The sequence below is a fragment of the Mugil cephalus genome, chromosome 12, assembly GCF_022458985.1.
Source record: "Mugil cephalus isolate CIBA_MC_2020 chromosome 12, CIBA_Mcephalus_1.1, whole genome shotgun sequence".
In the NCBI taxonomy this organism is placed as follows: Eukaryota; Metazoa; Chordata; class Actinopteri; order Mugiliformes; family Mugilidae; genus Mugil; species Mugil cephalus.
In genome coordinates, this window is record NC_061781.1 from 20,608,841 (window position 1) to 20,634,733 (window position 25,893).

Genomic DNA, 25,893 nt, shown 5'->3' on the forward strand with positions numbered 1-25,893 from the left:
ACTCCTCACTAACACTTTCCTACGCTAACCAGCTGTCCCCCTGTGGCTTCAGCCTCGGCCAAACCTTTGAAATGTCCTTCAAGGCGTGAAAAAACAACATGCACACTGCTTTGGGTAAAATCCTATTTGTACACCATAATTACACTTTGAAAAGTTGCAAAGTTTAAAGTTTCGAGACCTTCACTTTTTCTCCGCTCATTTCGGGATATTGATTGGGCTCTAAAACGCATGTAAGGCTCGCCGTTCCGCAGAACAAAGAGGTTTCTCATTACATGCGGCGCCTCAGACAACTTTGAATGTTTCAGATTTGATTTTGCCTGCGTTATCAAGGGAAGCAATCAGGAGAATTCAGTCAATAATTTTCACAACTGTGGAACCGCTGTTAATCTGCTCTCAACAACAAGGCTACGGGCATGTTGAACGCGGCTGTTAACGAGATGGGAGCTCGAGTGATAGGTGTCCCTGATGTACTTTCATGCTGAAAACGCAGCGAAAACATCAGACAGGCGATATTTAGTAAGTCAACATATAGCCGTGCTGCTAAAGAATGCCACGGCTGCGTCTCAGTCGTGATGCAAAATGAGAAATAATTAAACGCAAAGCAAATGATACAAAAATAAAACTTGAATCTAAAAAAAAGTGTTTAGGGATATATTTTGTCATTCCCAAAAGGGACAGATTAGTCTAGACAAAATTTGTTATGCTGGCTGCACCGTGATAAGTATAATTACCCCAAAACCCCTGTATTTACCGAAACATACTGTAATTAAGTTGTTGTTTTTGGTTGCAATGTTTGCGTAAGCGAAAATAATTTCAAGCGAAACTGTTATTGCACCATTAATACCTGACCCCCTTGGTCATGAAATTGGTTTCACTAATGGCGTATACTGTATATAAAGCCGAACGTTAGGCACTCAAACAAAATGTGCATTAAACTGAGATGGCTGTGATCTTTTCTTGTTATGCAAAAAATGCCAAATTGCTGAAAACAACCCACTCCGTTTTGGGGTCAAAAGTAAGTGTCGATTATTTAACTGACCTTGTGTTGCGTGCTTTCTGCACTGGGGGTGTGTTGAGGTAGCCACTGTGTCTGGGACCACTGTAATCAATAAGGATGCCCAGCTCCACACACACCAGGTGCTCGGCCCAGCTGCTTTGAGATGAAGCCTACGGGGAGAGAAAAGGGAGAGGAATCAGGCACAGATGCATCATTGTTATTCATGCAAAGAGAGCCGGGATCAAGTTCATAAGAGGCTAAATTAAACACACAGGACTAGTTTCCTGGAAATGAACGCTGTGGTGATGGCCGGCTCAAAATTGGACTTTGCGATACACAAATCAAACCAATCATCAAAATGAACAGGCGAACTCTGCAGCAGAGGTTTATTATACATGTGGGGGAACATTGCGCATTAAAATAAGTTTGTTAAGCAAGATAAATGTCTTCCAAAAACAGACTAGGTGAAGTAGATACAAATATATCTTTTTTTTTTTTTTAACCTTACAGGCCTGTAGCAATGAGAGCACATGTCCCGTGGAAGGAAAATGCTTTAACTTAACTTATATATCGGTGCCTTGCATTGTTTATTGTGCTCGAACAATGTGCAGATTATTAAATTTAGTAGTTTCCTAATTTGCAGTTCTACCTTATTTTCACAGGTATAGGTTTTACTTTATTGTTTTGATACAAAAACACATAAACATAGTAGATTAGATGTACATTATCAAATTTAGCTTGAATTTGTCAGCAACCAACTTTAAAAAACATTTTGTTGATCAGTTCTGTATCTGGTTAAGGATGTGAATTCTCTCTCCACCGCTGGTTAGTGGCGTGCAGAAGGTGGAAAGGTGAAAGCACGATGCTGTGAGGTAGAAGAAACAAATTTATATTTACTTTTTAAGGCCTGTTTCAAACTTACAGGTGTGTGTAGCGTTCTTCTTCTTCTTTCCGTTTAATAGCGGGCGGCACCAGCTTTTGAGGCGCATTAGCGCCCCCTTCTAAGCAGGAGTGTGAGTCAATTACCCTCCTCTATCCTTTCCTCTTAAATTCTCTTGTATTTACGACGAATGTGTTTATGACAATTAAGAATAACATGCTCCACCGGCCCTTCAGCGTTAAACTGCTCACATAATCCTGGCAGATGTTATGGTGTTTGATTCTTTTGGTAAGACAAAGGAAGTAGGTAAGATTTTAAATACCTGACATGTTTAGACTTTTTAAATGGCACGTCACCTCTAACAGATGACGCCTCTAAAGAAGACTACAGGTGATGTCGAAACATGTCACTCGTGGTATTTAAAATCTTACCTATTCCCCCTGTCTTACCAAAAGTATCAAACTCCATTATTGAAAGTTGAAGAAGACAAAATTAACATTTCTGTGCCTTACAGATGTGGTTGGTTAAAATATTTTCCTCCTCAGTTCCTCCTTTTAGCTGCCCTGACTGGGCCCTACTCTTGCTGAATTCAATAAAGATGTCTTACCGTGGTCAATGTATCCCACAAGTGTAAAAATGGCCCACCAGAGGGTCTGATCTGGCCTGTGGGATGAATTTGTAAAGTGCAAAAATTACAGTGCAGACATTAACTGCAATTTTCCAATAAAAGTAACTGCTATTGTGACGTTTAGTAAGAGTTGTGAACATAACACAACGCTGAGACATAGAACAGAAATTGCACTTCTTTTTTTCTTAAGAAATGTCCTGTTGCTCATTACATGCTTTGGGGCAGTGCTGTTCATTAAATGTAAACATTTTCATGTTTACATTTAAACTAAAACAAAGAGAAATATTTGGAGTTGCTGTTATTTATAGGTTAATACGCTATTGTGTTACTGGTCTGGCCCCCTGCAGAATGAGTTTGACATCCCTGATCTGTATTTGCTGCCATCCATTGCTTAAAAAAAGGTCTTTTGATTAACCCCTTGGCCTCTGCCTTGCTAAAAGAAATCTATATTTCTTCATGAGTCCTGTTTTGCTATGATTATCTACAATTTCATTCCCCTTTTACACACCTCTGTGTGTCCTGTTACCCATATAAACGTGATCAACCTGTTCCTATTCCTACTCCTGAACAAAGTTTCATATTATCACCCTCTTAAAATAACCAAATATTAAACTACATATTATATTATATATAATATATTCAAAATTCAAGATCACTTTATTGACCATGTAGGGAAATTATGTTGTCCAAGGAGTCACGAGATAAGAACAACATATATGAGCAAGGCATATATGTATAAGAATAAAATAAAATAAGAACAATATCCTACGGCGTGTATGTGTGTGTAGACACGTATTTGCTTTTATTTGGAGGGAAAGGGGAAACTCGTTCACCGCCGTTCATTCTGGGCAAGATCTCGCGATAGCGCCGTGTGTGGTTACCGGGGGAACGCGAGATTGGAAAGTTGTCTCCTTCTTCTTTCCTCCAGAGAAATAAACACCGGAGTTGTATCGATACATTTGGGCTTCACTAATAAATATAAACATGCGCGTTGCAGCGTCGCCATCGGAGCCGTAATGTGGAGTCGTATCTACGCATTTGATTCTGCCGTTCGTTCACTATAAGGTTGGTACGCTAGTTAGCCTGTTAGCTTGCTAAAGCGGTCTTACCACGGAGCACTTGCATTATATATTTTAGCCAACGTTTAACGTCTGCATTAACTATGCGCTCCGTTGCTCTTGTTTTCTTCTGCAATGTGGGGGTGATTCGGCGTAATTTCTGCTAAGTAAATAAGCAATGTTTACACAACTGTGTGTTCAGCGGAGGAGATAAAATATGTGATGAATGGTGCAGATGATGTCAGTAAGGGTTCACGTTTGTTTATAGGGTTTCCGCATGTTTTCAGGGTTTCCGCATAGTCTTAATTACGAGCATATTTTGCATCGTACGTCTTAAATTGCATTTAGTCAAGTCTTAAATCCTTACGTCCATTTGCTACCACTCCATTTGCAGTATGAGCCCCTCTGGCCCCGGCCTATTATGTTTGAATGACAATACATTTTGTTATTTTGAAAGTGAGCCTGGGTCTCTGATTTTCAATATTTATTGTACATCGTGTAGGTCTTAAATTTTATCTATAATTGTCTTAAAGGGGTGTTTAAAGTCTTAAATTTGACTTAATCAAACCTGCAGAAACCTGTGGCCATGTGAGGGTTAAAAAAAAAGCATTGACAGCGTTGGAAAAAAATGCATTGACACTTCACACTGAAATTCAATAACATGCTTAGCATGTTTTTAAATCTAGGGCGACTGACAACAAGCTGCTGTTAGTATTGTTTTCTATCAAACAAGGGCTTCATTTGCAGTGATCTTAACCAGCAAATTGTACAGGTGGACGTGCAAGTTCCACTGAAATTAAGTAATTCATTAGGAAATATACACGATCTAAATGAAAAAACCGGAAGGCATCTATATTAAACACAAAGGCATGTGGGAGGAAGGTGGGTTTCAAATGTAGGGAAGGAAATATTGTAATGCGTCTCAGAATAGCTCGTAAAGGTCTCAGTCACACATTACACACAAAATAGGCAAGCACCCAATTGGAAAATGCACACAGTTTAAGCAGAAACAAACAATAGAACATGTTCTACTTCACAGTACGCAACGTATATAATGTCCAGAGGAAAACCACACGAGTTTACATTGGGGAAAACAGCAGGCAAGACACGCTATGACATCATTAAATTAATGTGCTGTAATTAACAGAATCTAGAGTTGGTATTTTATTAAGAAGTAATCTGAACCCATTTTTGATGTGTAACAGCGTCGTCCTGTTCATTGATGTTCATGTTTTTTGTGTATAGCTCCAGAGGGCTTTGCTTTGAGGTTTGTTTTATTTATTTATTTTTTTAAATATATTTCTACACAGGTGCGTTTGACAGAGAGTAATTAGTCAACAAAATGCCATCTCCACAAGTCCTCCAACCGGTTCTCAAGATGAAAGTGGACGAGCTGTTTCTCAACTGGCTGAGTGATCCCGCGACCCAGTCACTGCTCAAAGATTACCTTGACCTCATCAAAAGTGGACAGCACATTGATATGGGCGTCGGGGATGCCCAAGACAAAAGGTCACTGAGCTTCAATGAGAACAACAACGTGGCGTCCCAGAAGAACCTGGCGGACAAAAGGCCTGCTCATCTCAGCACTCCCTCCAGTTCTGCCAGCGCCCTGCCATCACGCAGCAGCAGTAACACTAGACTGACGGGACCCAATGGCAGAGTACTTCGGAGGTCTGTCAGCACAAAGAAGGTAAATAATTGATTCAAGCTGAAAACGAAAAGATGTCAGACTTTTATAACTGTGCAGCGCATCTGTATTCTTAATATAGACATTCTTTAATATCTAAATGGTTATGAAAAATGTTTGCAGGTTTAGACAAGGTTTAGGGTTGTTTTCTCACATCACGCCCCACAGGGCTAAGGTTGCTTGAATAAAATATCAAAAACAAGGTGTGTCCCGCAGTCCTCGTAGTATTCTTCCCTGTGTCACCTGAGGTAGACTTTGCATAATTGTGTGTTGCAAAATCGGTCTCGTGATTTCACATCACGTGGTTTTAAAGGGCTACATTGCATGTGAGTGCACTGTTCGCTTTAAAGATGTGTCCGAAGATCTTTGAGTCCAACACCTTCAACGTTAACATTTAAACTAGTGACGAGGCAATGCTCCACGGTTAACAAAATATATAATGAGGACACCTTTTCTACATATCATCAAAGTAAGTTTGGCATTTCTGTATTACAAGTGAGTGGACTAAACACTTTATGGGGCTAGCTCTTCTGCACTTTTCTGTCCACCGAATCACCTGTTTATCTCTGCTGTTAGATTCACTCCAGTAAAGGAGCTTGGAACAAAGTTGTTATTTACAAAGCTAAGTTAAGAATCTCTTTGATGACAAGCATGTTAACTTGACTTAGATGACCCACGGATAGAAGACAGTTGCAAAAAGGACGCGTCCACCAAGCATTTTTTTTTAAGATCGCACCATTAACCATAGAATGTAAACTTACACACACACACACACACAGTGATACAATATCTTGAAGTGATCTGCAGCTACTGTAGTTGCTTTGCTTTCAGAGGTATGTCATTCTGAATGCAGGCTCACTTTCACACTGTTTATCGGGAAATCTGAATATAAGAGATATCAGGGCAGTGTTTTTAATAACACTTGTTTCTTGACGGGTCAAAATATATGCTATCAGAAAAACTAAAATATAACTGCTCTTAAATATTATTTTTATATTTCCTATATTATCAAAGAAGTGGAACGTGCACCAGCAGCATAGCTCCTCTAGTATCCTATTCACCAAATGTGTTTTCATTCTCCCTGGCTGGCCACAAGGGGTTGCTGAGTAGCCTGGGGCATCAAAGGCGTTGAGATACTGTCCAATCTGGACTCTCACAGTGAGGCCTCCTTGTCTGTAGGCATATGTGCTGTTTATTAGTCAAATACTTTCCAAATGTTCAGGCCTCACCCACGAATTAGTGTGGTATGAGAGGTGGGAGTGTCTGAACCTGGCCTATCCCTGGCACGCTCCATATTAGCCCGCGACTTGCGTCTCTAGTGGTAAAGAGCATTCAGCTTTTGGAGTGTTTTAGTTATGGAAGTGGCATAGCTGCACAAAAGCAATTAAAAAGCTCACAACGTTTGGCATGTCTCCTCAAGGACTCGCTCTCTGTCTACATGAGTAGGGAAAGGCTGCGCTGGCGGAAGATTCTGCACATCGGTGAGCGCGATGACAGTGAGACAGCCAGACAGCTGGGGGCACGTGCTCCTCAAGACTCTAGCTTCTGCATGTAGTTGACGCGCTAAAGATGGGCATGAGGGGACGTCCAAGGAGTATCTAATGTGACATCTGTTCTCCTTCTGACTTAGACGGCAGGCCAGGAAAGCAAGGGTGAATGTGAGACTCGGAGCAAGATAATGAATGCTTTTATGTCTAAATGAGGACGATGCTAATTATTATTGTGTTGTGTGTGTAACCACCAATAAGCCTCCGTTTGCAAATTCGCAGAAACCAGTTAGTGTTTTAATCTACTAAAAAAATAAGAAATATGGATTGATTAAATTCTCCATATTTCTTTTACCGCAATAATCAAACAAGGTTTAAATATCCATTCCTGTTTCTCATCTGCTACGTACTAGTTACTTAGAGGTCAAACTATAAACATGGGCTGACCAAAGCCTTTTGTGCGGTGATTACAAATAACTCATAGTTAAAATAGCCCGGCCACCGGAGGGAGAAGCATTGGTTGCAGATTAAAGGTTTTCTAACTAGAGTCATCATTCGGCTGTAAAAACTTTTAAGAGCTTCCTCTCTGCAATCATTAACTCGTACTGTGTAATGGAACAATAACGCGGTTGACAGATGGATCTTTTTTTTTTTTGACGTCCACGTCTCTTTCGTTGGCTCCCAGTGCCCTTTGACCTCAAACGCCCTCTCACCCCGGATTAATATAAAGCCACTGCTAGGCAGTTTCTGTGTTCTGCTCCGATGTGTCATGACATGTGGTCGCTGCGTGTCACTCAATATTAAAGGGATTTCGACGCGGCGTAAATGTAATACTTCTATTTTAAGACAACAAAATGAATTCCTGAATACTGATGCATTCTTCAGAGGATTACGCAAAAATTCAATTTATGTCCCACTGATGCTGTGTGGAACAGCTGGTCTGACTTTGACATCAGACACTGATATAGATAGCCTCGGTTCCCTTGTGTTGGCATTAGATACCCAGAACTCTGCCAGGGAGATGAGGTGTGGCAGCACATGCATCCTTCCTGTAATTTACTTTGAAACGGCTTCTATTAGATGCTGCTCATTGTTAGGATAGGTGGTCGCGGATGTTTCATTTACACTATGTACAGTAAATGTCATTCCTTCGCGAATTCTTGGCTTACAGGTCTGTGACTCGACACGAAAAAAAACGGGTCGCGTATGAGGGCAATAGGTCGCGCACACAAACACCCAATAGAAATACAGATTGGTCACACTAAGGTATGTTTGAGTGTGTGCTTTCTTCTGTCCTCTGCATCTGCATTTAGGATTCGCTGATTTCCTAAGATGTCTTTTTATAACGTGGTCGGTTGGGCTCAGCAACATAGAAGCTATTTGAAGCAGGGGGGTCCGAGGTCACGTTATCAGTTGCCTGACCCGTCAGAGAACGTGGTGTTAAACTGTTTCCCGCAACTGCTTTTATTTTGGAGTCTTAGTCACTTGTGAGTCTGCGGTGTACTCTTGCAAACTGTGGTTTCCAGCTCGGACGTGATCCTGTGTGTAATGCGTGGTTGGAAGGAAATGGGAAGTTGGTGCTTAAAGATAAACACACAGTTTTCAGTGTATTAAGTTCACCGGTGAAATCAGATACATTCTCCTATACCTGCACCCAGCCTTAGCTCCGTGACGTTTTACTGTATTCAGATTTTGTTTAAAATGCCTGAGAGAGCTGTTGATTCAACTATGTTTTCATTTTGGAGCCTGTGGTTTATATTGAATTGTGTTGTAGCAACACTTGGTTCTGTTATGTTGGGAACCCTGTTTTATAAATTTATAAATAATTTAAACACTTCTTAGTTTAATTCAGTCGAGTTTAATAGCGCCACAGACTACATCCTTCAAAATGATCATGTACTTCAATTAGCACAGAAAACTGCAAAGTTTTGGCAAGTGCAAATGTGAGGTGCAATTTTGTGTTTTAGATTTTAATTTCTACGTCCTTGTTTCGTCATTATTCTCAATTTGCATTTTGTAATAAGCTCTACAGTAAGTCCGTGTGGTCTACAAGCTGTAGCCTGTTTTTAATAACTAATTGCTGATACATAAACTCCACTGCTGTTGCATAAGTAAACGAGCGCCGTTTTCACTGGGACCTCTCATCTGCGGCTTCTTTCTTAAGCACCCAGAAACATTTGGTCCACTTCTCCTGCCATGCAGACGACATTTCAACAAACATTTTCGAGTTCGACTCCGCCGTCGCATTGCTGCTCTGATAAGATCTGCTAGCTGAGCTGCTCGCATCACGTTCAACCCCGCCGGCCTTTTCCCGGAGGCTACTGTGCGGTCGGTCAATCAGGCCTATTTCTGGCACATATTCACATGAATCCCAAATCCCAGTCTCAGACATCCAATCGCGGTGGCTTGAGCTGGAGATTTGGGGATTTCACAACAGCATCGGTTGTGTTAACAGGCTCTACCTAAGGACTGTGTGAAGGTTCCCTCGGTTTGGAGGAAGCCGTTCGTCTCCCTGGTTCAGTCATGTCAGATTTATCTTTTTATTGACGGTTCGGTAAAGCTCATAGTGGGGGTTGTGATTAGCTTTGCTCTACCCCCGTGTAATGTATTTCGCCTCAGCGTGTGTTTGTCTGACCTGCATATCGTCTCTTAAATAATCAGTGCAGCAGTTGACCTCAGTCATCTGACTGCATCGGATTCCAACATCTACCTACCAGCGGCCTCTAACTCCAGACAGCATGTTTCATAATCTTATCTTTCACAAAACGAAGTGAACATGACTGGACACATGTTTATGCGCAAATCAGATTTAACAGTTTACAGATTGGACACCGTGTCGGGTCAGCCTGAGTTTGTCACAGCGACCTGTCAGACGGTGGATGTAGTAGCAGCTTGTCTGACTGTGTGCGTCTGAATGTTGCTCACAGTGGCCCTAAGATGATTTGGTTGAAGATATTATTGCTTAACGGTGCCCAGTCTGGATATTTGAAAGCTGTATGTAATTTTATAGGATGGTTAAAGTCAGAACCTGCAGTTCTTTTGCAGCTTTTGTATATTAAATCACCACAAGCACAGTTTTACGAGAATAAAATAACACATTATCATCCCTGCTGCGTTGCGGTGCCTCCGTTTGTTGAAAGGTTTTTGTGCTATTTGTTTGCTCACTGACCTAACTGACTGAACAGTACATTGGAGCTGATTGTTTCATGTGCTCTGCTATTTGTTTTTTTATTTTGCCTTGGTGCTTTTCTTTCCATGTTTTATTTGAGTTGATGTGCTTGAACAAAAGGCGGCCTGTGTGCAAAGCCTTCATACCAACAGCTTATCAAGCCTGTGCAGTGTCCTGTGTGGAGGACAACAGGAACTGGGGTTTGAGCAGAAACCGGTGGAAAACACTGGACTTTGTGATCCTGTCGTCTAAAAATACTGTGGCCGCACTTTTAGTTTCCACATACATATAACGGTGACATTAGTAGGTGTACCATTTCTGTTTAATTAGCATTTACGTCAGTAGGCGTATGGGGCTACCCGTGCCTTTAGTTTGCACCGCGAAGAGCTGTTAGATCAACACATTTACGGAGAATTGATGTAATTGCCGTCACTCCGAGACAGCAGCCACCGGAAGTGGATGTTTGTTTGAGGAGTAAATAACCATATCCACTTTCTTGGATTGCCCAAACAGCGCTCCGCGGTGCTTTTAATAGGCGCAGACTGGTTCGGTCATCTGTCTTTGAATTTTGACATGTCCCGTTCCCTCCCCTCTATTGCCCATCAACTATAATAAGACATGGAATGGCTGGCAGCCCAAGCTTGCGAAGGGAAGGCAAAACAAAGACCACCATAGTGTAAGATGCAGAATAGTTGGGAATACGTGTGTCTGATAGTTGTGTTAGATCACGTTTTTGATTTGGCCCACCATCTCACATGCCAGTTTATTGGGTACACCAGTGAAAATTATTCATTCTAATATAACAATCCCTCATTAAAACTCCTGCTTCATGACAGCTGTGATCTTTCAACTTTATGTTTAAGAATTACTGGATAAAACTGTGTTGATTTTGTGTGTCCATTGAGAGCATACTTTGTGCAGTAACACTGTGTATTGTAGATTTATTGATCCCCTTGGTTCAGGCCACAGTTTTGTTCATTGTTCACATGCTTTATTTGTTTAAAAGGAACTCTGCAGGAGCTTTATTTATACATTTTATTTCACATTTGCTATGTTTACTTGAGAATTTACGCCCATCTATGTCTCCGCTCCCGGGTGGTGCAGTACGGGTGATTATTTTGGAGGATGCTATTTGTGGTGCTGTTAAAGTAGATTGAATTAAACACAAAAATGTTAAGTCTAGCCAACTGAATAAATTGGGGTTTTCAAAATAAGAGAAACACGTGTCCGTATAACACAATACACTTCAGTAGTGCCACAAACCACAGCTTCAAAATTGAAAACATAGTTGAATGAAGAGCTTGCTCAAAAGCGTAACCTTTATGAAGCTAAGAGCTGCTATCTGCATAACTATCGCATGCGAATGCATTTGTTTTCGCTAGTGTTCCCACTGAACTGTGAAGTATGCGCACTCACACCTTGGTTATCTTCTTTATTTGCCTGTTCCTCCTTAGTTTGTTTAGTGTTTCTTTTGTCCTTGTGATTTGCACCTTCAGGCAGAGGTAATAATCACTATTTTATTTAGAATTTTCAATCATCATCTCTTCTCGAAGAGGAGCCCCGTTGTCGGAGCTCAGATCAAAAGTTTCTCTTTCTGTTTTGCGTTGTTGGAGCTTTTTTAGAGGAAAAGTTAGTGCACACGTTGTGTGTCATCGGCCCGTGAAAGGTGCATCCTTCGTTTCCACCCCGTGGCCGTTGCAAGCTGCAACAACAGGTCTGTCCCTTTACATAACCTTCTATGAGCACTGAGGAATGCAAACTGGAAAGGGCAGATCCACCACACACACACACACACACACACACACACCCCTCCCATCACACTCGTACACTAAGTGACTCCCACAAACATGCACCCAGTCACTCCTTATCTTCCCAGCAGCTTTGAGGCAAGGGCTTCCTGACCCTGCAGTGTGTGTGTGTGTGTGTGTGCGCCCGTGTGTGTGTGTGTCTGTGTGTGTTAGGTAGAGACTGGGACAGAGCGGCAGGCTGAGCTGAGATTGTGCGACCAGATCTGGAATGGGAGAGAGAGTCACAGTAGCAGCTGCTGCCTTGCATTAAGAGGCTCTCACACTGACAGAGGACAATCACAGGGACATACACACAGAGGACCTCCACTGCTTTCCACTGCCTTTTACTGGCCGGCTACAAGTGATCCGTCCAGCGGAGAGGACGGCGGCGGATTGAGCGCCGCGCTCGTGTGTGTGCGTTCCCCCCACCTGTCCGATGCGAGGATGAGGATGAGGGAGCTGTCCCTGCGTCAGGACCCTGACCTGAGGAAGGAGTTGGCTTTGCTGGCGCGCGGATGTGACTTTGTTCTGCCCTCTCGGTTCAAGAAGAGGCTCAGAGCCTTCCAGCAAGGACAGGCAGGTGTTTGTACGAGTTGTACCCTCTGCTACCCTCTACTACGCAGGCTTTACTGGCCTGGCAGCCAAGGGGGCAGGTCTATTAATGTTGGCTGGTATTCGTGGGCTTCGTGTCTTGGTATTCAGTTTGCGTTATAGTGGAATAACTGTTAAATTACAGTGATTGTTGGGGCAAATTAAGAGCTATCTCACATTTCTCTGTGTTTCAAACCTTGCGAAATGCGATCAAATCATGTGATTTGACATGTGAGCTTTGGTTACTGGATGTTGGTTTCGTGTTGTGTGGCATGTTGTACTCAGCTGTCTCTTTGCTGTCCTCTTTCAGACCACATCATTGTGAATGTGCAAAATGTCATGTGGCTTAGCAGTTGTACTCAAGAGCTCTGCTAGTGGCTAGCATGAAGTGAGAGAGAGAGAGAAAGAGGGGGACAGTACAGGGAGGGCAACAGGAGATGTTTATGTCCTTTTATAGCCATGGCTGACACCAACACACAGAACAGAAGAGCAGAGGATCAACAGCATTTATCACGTTAAAAGAGCAAATTATCGCTGCACAACATTTTCAGTCGGCGTTGACACGCGTGGATGTCCCATTAAGCCCGCGTCCATAATTTTATGGCTTTGTTAAGATACTGTTGAAAGTTTTACGGCTGCAGATGCAATGTCATATGTATATATTACACAGACGGCGGGTTTGGATTTGTGTTTTCATGCCTCGGCCGGCCACTGTGTGTGTTTATGTGATCAATGAAGGCCTCACAGAGCAATGCAATTAGCAAATTCTTCAAACATGTAAATAGTCTTTAGGCATGACACGACGATTGAGAGCAAAACAGTCTCTGCTCGGGCTGTTTTTAGTAGCTGACTGCTATGTGCAACATCACAACATCCCGGGCTCCAAGCTTTTCTTTTTTTTTTTATATATAGATTGTTTTCTGTGCATATGATCTGCTCAGTTGTGAATAGTGAATCATACCTACTATTTTGAGATGAAGGTTTGTCCTCGAACTTGACGTCTCTGTTGTTAGAGTAGGAATGTCATCGTCAGAAAACACGCACTCTTTTGTGTTATCATGCTGCAAAGCTGTTATAAGAACACAAAACCATGCACTGGTGCTTATATCAACAGGGACGCCTACATAACACAAACTACTCCACCTGATGTGTGAAGTTCAGACATAACACAAGCTGTTCATACGCAGGCCTACACTAATTCTGTCTCTGGGTCAGCAAAACAACTGTAATTGGTTCACTATTTAAACTACAAACCGTTTTATCTCCTTTGTTATGTTCTATAATTAAGCAACACACACTCTTACATCCTTTTACATTTAATCATTTAGTTCTTTGTTCCACTACAGACAATCTTAGGTTTCATTAGTAACATCAATAATGCCAGTACGTCATTTCTAAAATCCTGATATGTGCTGACTCATTGTGTATTCATTGTCATTTAGTGCTTTATTTAGTGAAAAGATAACAAGACCGATTAATTGCGGGGAAAAAAACTTAATTAATTTCTGGTCATTGTTCACCTTGATCGAGGCAGTATTGTTAGAAATTACATTCATATTAATGCAGTTCATAATGCATAGGGAGTTACTTATTAAAATTAACTTTATTTAATTTATATAACACCTTAAAAGCAAAGAGCATTTGCACCAAAGCTTTGCTTCACAGGCAAAATGTGTAAAAACATTTAAAATCAAGATCAGTTTATCAAAGAAATAAAAAAGTTATTAAACCACAAAGTTATTAAAACCCATGGATGTAAATTAATAACAGTAATACAGTCACATTGCAGATGCTGCTATGAATGTGTCAGCTGTTGCAGATGGTGTTGGATATAGTCATTGTCCATTAAGAATTGTTGAATATCTGTGATTTTATCTTACGATGCCAAATAAAAGAGTTTTTAGACGACTGAATTACCTAAGATGAGTTCTTCCTCTCACTAATTCATTAACTCATAATGTTCATTAGAGTAGGATGGTCATCACATTATTTATATTTATAATAGGATGATATTAACAAGGTTTTAAACTGACTGACAAACAATTCCACACACATTAATAACAGTTGACACACTGATTAAAACCTGCAAGAGAACGACTATTAGAGAGGAATGCCAGTCGCAGTGATATCTATTGCACATAATGGAGATAATTCCTATGATTGCTGAGTAGTCACAACTTGTCACTAACGTTCCCTCAGGCCGCCGAGAGGTACGGTTACACGCAAATACTGGATTACATCTGCTGAGAAGTGTTAGCGTGTCCTAGCATCGGCCGCTAACAGTTTGTCTCTCTGTGTGTCTGTCCCAGGCCCAGGTGAGGACGGAGGAGCCAGTCACCACAGCATTGAGTGAAAGCATTCCCAAGTTTTACTTCCCACAGGGCCGGCCCCAAGCCAACCTCAACGTCGACAGCCTCATTTCCAAAATTGAGAAAATATTTTCCCAATTCCCAAATGAAAGGGCCACCATTGAGGACATGGGGCAGGTTGCCAAGGTGAGAATGTGATTTGTAACGTGGAGACCGAGCTGCCACCCAGACCCAGCAAATTATTTTCATTAGTGCCGTTTAGCTTCTGACTTTACGAATGTTTGCTGATTTTAAAAACCCACGGAAAAAATGATTTACTTGTCTCGGAGGAATGTGAGAAACCAGAGTGAAGAGTGCAGTGACAGCTCGGTTTCCTCTGGGAAGTCTCATGATGCAACGGCGCTTTTCCACCGACAGGATTAGCTGTTTTTTTTTGTGCTCTTTTCTTTTTTTAATGGCCACATGTGTATTTATGAGTTTTACATTATACTATTAAGTGTTTTCCTCTTTGTCTTCTCTGCATCCTTTCCACGTATTGCCTCATTTCTCCTGCCTCCTCGTCTCCTCAGGCCTGCGAGTGTCCCCTCTACTGGAAAGTGCCATTGTTCATCTCAGCTGGAGGCGACAGGACGGGCTTCGTGTCCGTACACAAGTTTGTGGCTATGTGGAGAAAGTAAGACAATAGCTGCTCTTATTCTCACTAGAGCGCTGCTACATTCACTCGCAGCCAAATGGCTCATACAATCTCCTCCGAAACAATGATGACCACTCGCTGGGGGATCAGACGCTGCACGCACATCTCTGCTATTATGACCTAAACACAAATCACAGCTCTCATCGGCTCCACAAGGGAAAGTCGCTGTGCATACACAGCGCATAAATGAAAACATCCCTTTAGTGTCGTTCTGCATAAAAAGGGACACCACTGGGCTTTTATATTGGCGACTGCGTGCTGTTGTGTGCAATAGGCATGCTCTTGTGTTACTGTGTGAGCCTCCAGAGAACTGGACAGACCTGGCCTTTTACTTAAACTCGTGAATGCGCCTTTTTTTTAGATGAGAGGCAACAAGACACGCTACTATAATCCGACCAGCAGTGAATTCAGAATCCTAATTTCCAAATCCATCGTACCTGTGATGCATTAGATATCACTTTAACTGTGTAAAACAATTAAAAATTAATAAATGAAAAATAGACTGGTCTCTGTGACGACCCAAGAACTGTCCTACTCTATTTTTTAAAATAAACATTAAATACAAATCAATTACTGAGTGGAAGAACTCATCTTAGGTCTTGATTCAGTCTAAAAAGTGTTTTATTTGGCACCGTAGTGTAAAATGACAAGTATTCAACAGTTCTTAATGGACAATAACTACATCCACCGCCATCTACAGTATCCTACACATCCATAGCAGCATCTGTAATGTAACTGTGTAGTGGCTCTGATCAACAAATAGACAAAACTGGACCCACTTAGTGATCATTAAAGATACATTTTAATAAGTAAATGTGCTATTTACTGCATAAATATATGTCATTTATAACAATACTGCCTTGATCAAGGTGAACGAATGAAAAACAGCTAATCGTGTGGTGCCAGTTTTCACAAAACACTTTAAATCCCTTTTGAAATAAATGATAAAAAAGACCAGAGCGAACATCACAACCAAAGAGGACGTAACCATCTGTTATCTTTTTTTTTTTTTTTTTTTTTTCCTCTCTCTCTCTCCAGAACTCTGCAGACCTGTCACGATGATGCTTCTAAATTCGTGCACCTCTTGGCCAAGCCCGGCTGTAATTACCTGGAACAAGACGACTTTATTCCATTCCTGCAGGTACTGGCCGCCGCACACCCAGGGAGAGGGCTGGACTTGGCAACGAGGGGTGGCCAAATAATTAAATTGGCTCGTTCGGTGCGAAACTGGACCACCGCTTTTGGACTGCCCTGCTGAGGCAGTGCTTTTTCATGTGGCGGAGGACTAATTCAGCGGCGCTACTTTAAGGCTGGTAATATAGTGGAGTGCAGTATAGGGGACAGGAGACTCCCCTGACAATTCAGGATTCGGGCTCAGCAGTTATTAAGGGAAAATAGAGATGTAAATGTGTCTCCTGTGTTAATCACATTACAGCACCGAAATAATCCATTCGCTCCTAATTTATTTGTACGACAGCTTTAATTGAGTATTTCTCACTGTTTGGACTTGCTGTGGTTGGCTATTTGTTTCCTCATTCCAGCTGACAATCGGTCAGTGTGCCACGCTCGCCCCGCCCTAAACCCGATTCATTTTCATGCCGGTTCTGAGCCGAGCGCCCGTTAGCATACGGGCGGAGATGGCTGGTGGCACCCGCTGTTTAATTTGTACGGTCTCCGCTCCGCGAAATCGCCTTTGACTGTTTTGATGAATGAAAGGCGGATTGCAGTGGAGTAGATTTGACTGTCCCCGCCTGTTTCCTGTGCCCCGTGATTTATGTGTTTCTCTATGATTTAATTTCTCACAGCGAGAGTCAAAGAGGCACGACGGCTGCCCTGAAATAAGGCCTTTTAATTTCATTGCCGCCTTCGCATTTGTGTCAACAATTCTTTCCCTCCGTAGGCAGGAGAATGTGGTGGAGTAAAGCGCAGGCACGGGGGAGTTTCGTGGCGTATAGCTACAGTTCATTTGAGGTGTGGCACACTGTGTGTCTATATGGCCCGAGGACGAAGAGAAGGTTAACAGCCGTCTCTGGCAAGACTCTTCTTTCCCGCCTTCCCATCACATTTCTGTCAAATTTGAAAGCTCATTCTCGAACCGGTTGACCGGGTGTTTTGTGATTTCGACGAAACGTTTTAAACCGTATGGCCTCGCCCAATAAGGCTCGGAGCTATTTCTTCACAGAGCACACTTTATAAAGCATATGGCATGACAGAGTGACGTAGATAGCCCCTGGCAACCTCTCACGTCCTACTTTGTCATGTGTTCCGTCTACCAAAAAAAGAAAGAGAAGACAGATGTGGTCTGCCCTTCAGCTTGTCTCAGAAAATAGCCGTAAACTTATTTCTTTGTATGTATTTGTGTGTTGCAGGCGTAGGACTCGGATTGCCAAGTTCAAGTGTTTGTTGGTTTTGTTATGGAAATGAAGCGTGTAAAGGCTGACTCTATTTTACGTTTGCAGGATGTGGTGAACTCACACGCAGGCCTGGCATTTCTAAAAGAGGCGCCGGACTTTCACTCACGATACATCACCACGGTATACCGCCATGACACAACACAACAACACAGCAGCAACCGGTGACACACGGCAATTATACCAATAAACGTTTCCACTTCGTTGGTTGTTTTTCAGGTGGTTCAGAGGATATTTTACAATGTGAACCGGTCGTGGACTGGGAAAATAACAGGTTCAGAGCTCAGGAAAAGTAACTTTCTTCAGGTAAATCTTCACTTTCTGTTGATCTTTTTCTATTTGTGCTGAAAAATAGTCATTCAGGGGTTCTACGTGTCTCTAAAACTACTAGAAGTTAGAGGTACAGGTGTTTTACACAAACAGTCCAGCGTTTTTGCAGAAAAAAACATACATACCCAAATTAAACTGTATGCTGTTCATGAATCTCAAGACTCTTAAGTTTATATCAGAAAAGTTTGAATCAATCTAAGTGGTACTTGAGTCAAATAAGTTAAAAAAGTAAGAAGCTGTTGATTTCACCTGATTTTTTTTTTGTTTTGAAAAAATGTATTGTTTGAATCCTTTAATGACTTTTATCAATGAAAACTGAAGAAAATTAGACATCACATGCAGCATTTACTCAAACACAACTCATGTGCAGAGCTACTTCTGTCCCTGTACAACTTATACAACCCAGCAGAATCTAAAAGGGTTAATCAAATTATTTAATTTATTGTTGGTGCCACTAAGCACCACGGTGAAAGCTCTCTACAGCCAGCGAGATGTGTGCTATTAAATCAAAGTTAAACTAAGAAGTCACAGATTTATGGTTGTACGCGCTCCTCTCTAGAGATGTAACTACACGTCGTGGTTGCACAGACTGAAACATTGTGGTTCTGGTCATGTGTCTCAGCAGCCGGACAGACACAAAAAAAAGTCTCCCTCCTTATGCCTCTTGCATATCATCTGCTCAACATCTTTGCTCTGCATTTCTTTGCATTGTACGAGTTCAAAACTTGCTGTCATTCAACATTTCTTAACTAAACTCCAAAATGACACAAAGAAATTCTACAAGGTTAAGGTTGTAGTGGCTTAATCACACAACAATGCCAATACACAAGTGTACTCCTTAAATAGATTCATCACAAACCAAGCTCCTGAGACCCTGCGTCCTCATATGAGGACGTTAAGTTTTAGGTTTTATTGCAACTTATTCTGCTTCTTTTAAACCCATTGTCCCTATTAGTGGACACTTTAGTCTGCTATCTAGTGGTAGCAAAGGTTAAACCTTATTTATTTGTGCTTATTAACGTTTGTAGTTTGATATGACGCTCAAATTTGACAAATTAGCAATTTTGCTAATTAGAAAGTGCTCATTTTAGGGCGCTGGCACCTCGTTGTTTGCAATTCTTTCATTGTGCTGTTACTGCACAAATCTTTAACAACACATGTTCAGGTATTAAGATAAACAGTTTTTATATTTTGTCGCATATTGGTGACTTTATAATAATATAAATAATGAAATAATTCCAGTGTCCACATATGAGGACATTGTTTTGTTTTTTTCAAAAACTACTACTTCCTGTTCAAAGATGACAATTAGTTTTTATACGTCTTAGTTCCTACTGTTCCAAAATACCCTGGAGGAATTAAAAATGCATACTAAATAAAAGCTCGGGTCTCAGGAGGTTAGGTCTGTAAAGTCCCCTAGATATTTAAAGAGCCTGTACACGAATTCATTTAACCGTGTTCAATGATTATGATTCATACAGAATGTGGCGTTGCTGGAGCAGGAAGAAGATGTGAACCAGCTGACAGAGTTCTTCTCCTATGAACATTTCTACGTCATCTACTGCAAGTTCTGGGAGCTGGACAGTGACCATGACCTGTACATCGACCAGAAGGACCTGGCGCGGCACAATGACCAAGGTGCGCCGACGCACACTCACTTTCACCCCAGATTTGATCGTTGTTTTTATTTATTTTAGCGTCGCGTCAAGTCAACGCGCTCGGTGCAAAAAATACTTCAAAGGACGACCCTGTCGGAGCTAAATGAACTCTCCTTAAATCTTCCTTTCGACTTGACGGCACAGTGACTACAATGAAACCGCGTGTAACAGTTAGAAGAATTTGTAAACGTTATTCGCACCGAGATTCTTCCTCACACACAAATGCGCAGCCAGGAAAAAAAAAAAAAAGATCTGACGCTTTCTCCCCACTCACTCCACACCACATGTTCTTGGTTGATGGTCTGTGAGTGAGGCAGGGGAAATGAGACACAAGATCAATAAGAGCAGCGTATATACTCCGCTCCAGTGACGCTACGTCTGGAACAATTTCTACCGCTATATGGTCACAATGATGACCAGAGGATTTATGGCATTGTCAAGATATAAAAAAAAATATATATATATAAAAAAAAATAGAAAGAAAAAGAGCTGCACTAGCCAATCTGGATTTACAGTCTGTGAGAATGGATTACATGTGTTGTGAAAGATTTGTGCAGTAACTGAAAGAGCTGTTGTCTAAGAGAGAAAAGACATGCTCTGTTCCCAGACTGGGTTGTAACCTCTTGCTGTGTGCTTTTCCAGCCATCTCGCATAAGATGATTGAGAGGATATTCTCAGGAACAGTAACGAGGTAAGTTGGAAAAAAGTAAAAAAATAAATAAATAATAAAAAAAAGACGATGGCGTCGTCTCCACTGCTGGTTCTAATGTTTTTTTTTTTTGGTTGGTTTCTCTCATCAGGGACAGACGGGTGTATAAAGAGGGACGGCTCAGTTATGCCGATTTTGTCTGGTTCCTCATCTCCGAGGAAGACAAGAAAACCGACACCAGGTATCTTGAAACTCAAACTTGACCAGTTTGACTTGAACGATTGTAGGATTTCTCACACGTCTTCATCTCTCCATCAGTATCGAGTACTGGTTCCGCTGCATGGACCTGGATGGAGACGGGGTGCTCAGCATGTACGAGCTGGAGTACTTCTACGAGGAGCAGTGTCAGAAGCTGGAGTCCATGGCTATCGAGCCCCTTCCCTTCGAGGACTGCCTCTGCCAAATGCTCGACCTCGTCAAGCCCGAGGTCGAAGGTCAGACCGGGTTTTACATTTACACTCGCCCTCAGGAGTTCTGACAGGTTGCACTTTGTCACACGGTCACAGCGGCAGAGACACATATATACGTTTTCAGGTCAGAGCATTGATCACTGGCTGAGTGAACAGTTATAGATGAGACCGGCCGCCTGCTGCCAGCTGCTGGTGTCATCCACACTGTCAACAAACTCCCCCCCAGCACTTAGTCCTTCCACTGTGTTATTTAGAACATACGAGCGGCACTGTGAAGTCTGCACATGTTTATTAGAGCCGGCCACAGCGAGAATGTGACCCTCTGGTGGTCCGGTGGTATTCTGCACCGCTGGAGCTGCGTAATATAACATGTAACGTGAGATGGAACGACTTCTTCCCTGAATGGTTGAGATGTTTGAAATGGCTAAAAAGTCTGTTAAAAATTTTGTGACGGCGGTGAGACGTTAGATCTGTATTACCTGCAAATGAAGCTGTAGGTGGAGGTTGTTTTGTTGTTTTTACATAATCAAAATTATGTAATCACAAGCAGAAACGAACATTTTCTCTAGTTTGTGGTTTATCACTGGTAAAAATCATAATCTGTTGGGTTTAGACTTTGACACTAGTCCTGAGTAGAAATCGACCGATATGGATTTTTTAGAGCCGATACAGATCACATCAGCGTTGGCCAATGGTCAATACGTGCAGCCGATTTTTGCTGAGCCAGTATTTAGAGCCGACATTCTCCCTCCATTTACATGATAAAAATAACACAGTGATGTTACGAGTCTCAATTTAACCAAAAACATTGAACATTTATTGAACTCAAAGAATATTTAACACTCTCATGCATACATGCAATCTGTTAGAGGGGGAGGGGCAATGTATGGGCTGCACAGGTCTGCAGCGTCTCAAGCAGCACAGGGCTGCCTGTGGATGTGCCCGTCTGTAAATCTTGATGGGGGAAAAAAAATATATTGTTAAACGCACCCGTGTAGCAGCCGATACCGATACTAGTAAAAAAAATTTTTTAAAAAATGGTCGACCGGCTGATGTATCCGTCAATGAGTCTTAAAAGCTGCTATAAAAGACGGTCAAACAGGTAGAAGACGCCTCTGTCCACTTTATTGAGACCGTTTGTCTCAATAAAGAAAGAATTATCCTCTAGTTTCTTAAACACATAAATACATTTTCATACAAATCCAGGAACTTTGCTCTATAAATGTCATATAATGTAATATCATTGTATTGGAATGAACATACTTAGAATCCCTGATCTTGGAAACAGTAAAACCCTTGTAGTGAAACTGTTTAATAATTCCTATGAATCAGCAGTGAAAGATTTAACCCTTGACCCTTAATTTATCCCTTGCAGGTAAGATCACCCTGCGCGACCTTAAGAGGTGCAAGCTGTCCCACATTTTCTTTGACACTTTCTTCAACATCGAGAAGTACCTGGACCACGAGCAGAAGGATCCTTTCTCTGTTATACGGGTAAGCGGAGTTAAACCCAAAACCAGCATCATGACTTGTTTTCCCGCCAGAGGTCAAAGGTCGATTGTGTGACCTGTGGTGTTTTTTAAGGAGGCGGAGACAGACGGCCAGGAGGTCTCAGACTGGGAGAAATATGCAGCAGAGGAGTACGACATACTGGTGGCCGAGGAGGCTGCCAACGATCAGTGTAACGATGTGTAAGTGTGGTCTTTTATCTCAGTGCTACAACAGATGTACATTATATTATACACAAAAAAAGAGTCGTCACTTGGATTTAACGAAGCAACTTGCTGCAGTTGCTCAGGCCTTTTTTTCCCCATAAATTTAAATTTCTTTAAATACACCTCAACATGCACCCAACGTATTTTAGTAAAGGCATAAGGGCTTAATAGTGAATAATGATAATAATATTGTATATTCATAATTAGCACTAGGTCGAGTTTAATGTAGAACACAAATAAAAGGTGGGGGTCCAGTTTAAAGCACACATGTGGTCACTTTCTACTATTAGCTGTTAGTAGGAGTGAGCTGCTGGGTTCATGTGTAGCGTTTGATAAACAAGAGTCCTGATAGAGGAATTACAAACATGTGTCACGATAATCATGTCAAGGTCCAGTGTAGCGTTATTGTTAAATGATTGAGTTTCAATAAGCATTTTGTCTGAAAGTGAAGGTTTGAGTATTTGGAGGTGAGGTCCAGTTGATTTCAGTCATTTTCTATCTAAGTAGACAGTCTTCATAGCGGATTAGCAGAGCCTGACGCCCCCTCCTCCCCCCCCCTCCCTCCTAAGAGCAGAGCCCCTCTGAGAGTGAGTCAGTGATAAATGAGGCTGCTGACAGCTATGTTGTGTGGCGGTTTTAGGAACACCACCGACTCCTAAAGGCAGGCTGCTAACCGCTAACAGCAGGTAAGACACTCAGGGTACCAGCAGAGACTATGTGTTCTCCTCCTTGCTCCTCTCTAGTCCTTTCACCCACTCCTAGCTTCCACTCACCCCCCCCCCCCCCCACCCCCCCCCCCCCACAGACCCGAGCATACCGTTGACAGAAGGTAGCTGTTTGTCAGCCGGCACAGTGTCGTGTTTATGTGGCCACGTCGCGGAGCTGGGGAGTCTGTTTTTGAAGCAGACGGCTTCTGTTTTTATCCTTCCTCTATTTCTGCCTCTGTTCATGCCTTCGTGTGGTGGCTCCCGTGTCCTTTCCAGCCGCACTGGTTTGTTTAGAACCTCTTCAAGGAGACGTACTTCTGAATTTTGGGGACTACGTTTGTTTGCCTTCTTGTTAAGAATCAGATGAGAGGGTTGAAGTTTTTTACCAAAGCCACCAGTTAGCTTAGCATTAATAGGCCACCTAGCATCACCTCTAAATAATGTTTTTTAACTATTTGTGGCTTTGATTGGTTAATTAATGTATGAAAACATTGGTTTTTTTGCCTGGTACAGTTATTTCTGTCTATTTATTTCATCATATAGATAATTATGATGAACAATATATTTGTGCTGCTCACATTTTTGCATTTTTTGTTTGAACAAATGCGTTTCTTTGGCTGTCACCATGCTTCATGTTCACGTGGTGGCGCCAATAAATAAGCTAAGCTAAGCTAAGCTAAGCCAAGCTAGCCGGCGTGCACTCTCCATCAAACTCTTTTCAAGAAGGCAAAAACGTTTTTCCAAACCATTTTTGCAACATAATGGTCCTTCCATTCACCACAGTATCACTGCTGAGTGTGTTTCAATGACTATATCATATATACCTTGTTTGAAAACATATTATTTGTTTTAGAGTTTTTGCTTGGTGTGATCATTCCTCTTGTTCATACTGGCTGCTATGAAAGGGAAGTATAATAAAAAAATAATAAATAATAATAAATAAAAATAAATAAATATGAGGCTTAATGGCACTTTAGTTCGAAATTCCTCTTTTAACTTCCTGAGACCTGGTGTCCTCATACGGGGACATTATTCTTCTTCGTTTAGACCTGTTGTCCTAATAAGGAGACACTTTTTTCTGCCATGTACTGGCATCGAAGGGACAGTAAACTTATTTATTTATGCATGAAAATTTAACAAATTCACAAGTTCTCGTTTGAGGACGTTGGGATTTCATTGTTTCCAATTTTGCGTTTGCATTAAAATAAACAGTTTTATGTTTTGGTTCACATTAGTGACCTAATTGTAATATACAGTGAAATAATTCCTGTTTCTGCATAATAATAGTAATAATAAACATAATTTAAAAAAAAAAACTACTATTATTTTATACTTCTTAGGTCGTACTAATGCTAAATACCTATAAATATCTTAATCTTATTTTAAAAGATAAACAGAAGGAATGATTTCAACGGGGAAAAAACTGTTTCACTGTTCACACAGGCTCCTGATTATCGTGTTTTGAATCTGTGCAGGTATGAAAATCCTCTGAGCCCGTTAGGGCAGCACATCTCCAGTGAGCTGGGTCTGACCAAGAGACACTTCTTTGAGATCCCCAGTCCGCACTGCAACCTGGACCTGGACGAGTACGAGTACGAAGACGACTTTGAATGATGCTTGATGTGTTGCCGTTTGTTTTTGTTTGTTTGTTTGTTTTCTTTTCTGTTTTCCCACAAACCTGCTGATCAGCCTCCGCCCCCAGAAGTCGAAGAGCTTGTGTCGGTGGTTGAATCACGTGGACTCGAGATCACAAGATCTGGACACACTTCACTAAACAGAGTAAACAGAAAACCAGAGGACTCAGCTGAAGCTCTGAACAGTTGGAGAAACGGACTTTTTATCACACATTTGACAAACGGGAAATAAAAATATCTCTCGGTGCAGACGGTACATGTTTTTATATATATATATATATTTGTTTTTCACACTTCACCACAAGCAGCATGTCTTTTTTTTGGCCTTTGCTCCCTCCACGCGAAATAACAGGCTGTTTTTCTGCATGTAATCTTTCGCGTCAATAATGTTCGGAGTTTTTTTTTCTTTCACCCGTGTCGTGTGATCATGAGCCGCGTCTCTTAAAACACCGGAGCTCCCCGAGTCGTCGGGCAGAAAACCACACGCCGGGTGTCGGACTTATTGGCTGACGTCACATTCCTAACGAAGGGATTTCTGCGAGTCGGAAAGTTGCTGTAAATGCCAAAACGAAGCCACCGTTGAGCCTTCTGGAGACACAAGCACACACTTCACACACACACAGCGTTTGTTGTACAGGTCTATCTATATTAAAGAGTTTAATGTATGTGTGACATGGGCTTATATATAAATTATTAGAGATGAATTTATAAGTGACTGTAAATATTTATTTTGTGCTTGCTGTGTTGTAAATGATTTGGGCAAGTGTTTTTTTTTTTTTTTCTAAGTCACAAAGTGCGTATAAATTGAACGTGCTTTGACAAAAACAAACAAAAGGAACCATTTTAAGATGTTTTGCTTTTTGTTAAATTAATAATAAAGCCTTAGTCAACGGAGTAAAATGTGCGGTGTCATGTGGTGCATCCGGTTAGAGCTACTTTTGATATGTTCACTGCTAGAGTTTATGTACCGCAGGTGAAAACAAAAATAAAACAAACGTATTAATACAATGATGTTTTTCAAAATGTAAAAAA

At 41.5% G+C, this 25,893-nt stretch overlaps 1 protein-coding gene across 4 annotated transcripts; it reads left to right on the top strand.

Moving 5' to 3' along the window:
- The first annotated feature begins 3,361 nt into the window (after positions 1-3,361).
- Positions 3,362-25,847, top strand: ppp2r3b (protein phosphatase 2, regulatory subunit B'', beta). Of its 4 annotated transcripts, XM_047600517.1 has the most exons (15): positions 3,362-3,570; positions 4,874-5,253; positions 14,594-14,779; positions 15,163-15,266; positions 16,326-16,428; positions 17,747-17,821; positions 17,918-18,004; positions 19,510-19,666; positions 20,329-20,377; positions 20,487-20,576; positions 20,654-20,829; positions 22,181-22,299; positions 22,390-22,496; positions 23,161-23,206; positions 24,703-24,844. In XM_047600517.1, the coding sequence occupies exons 2-14, from the start codon at positions 4,906-4,908 to the stop codon at positions 23,177-23,179; spliced, it is 1,620 nt and encodes a 539-aa protein (XP_047456473.1). In that variant the 5' UTR covers positions 3,362-3,570; positions 4,874-4,905; the 3' UTR covers positions 23,180-23,206; positions 24,703-24,844. The 4 variants fall into 4 exon arrangements, with proteins under 4 accessions (XP_047456473.1, XP_047456472.1, XP_047456475.1 ...); XM_047600516.1 differs by lacking the exon at positions 23,161-23,206 and having other exon boundaries at positions 3,364-3,570; positions 24,703-25,847; XM_047600519.1 differs by lacking the exons at positions 3,362-3,570; positions 4,874-5,253; positions 23,161-23,206 and adding an exon at positions 5,675-5,719 and having other exon boundaries at positions 24,703-25,847.
- The last annotated feature ends 46 nt before the right edge of the window (positions 25,848-25,893 follow it).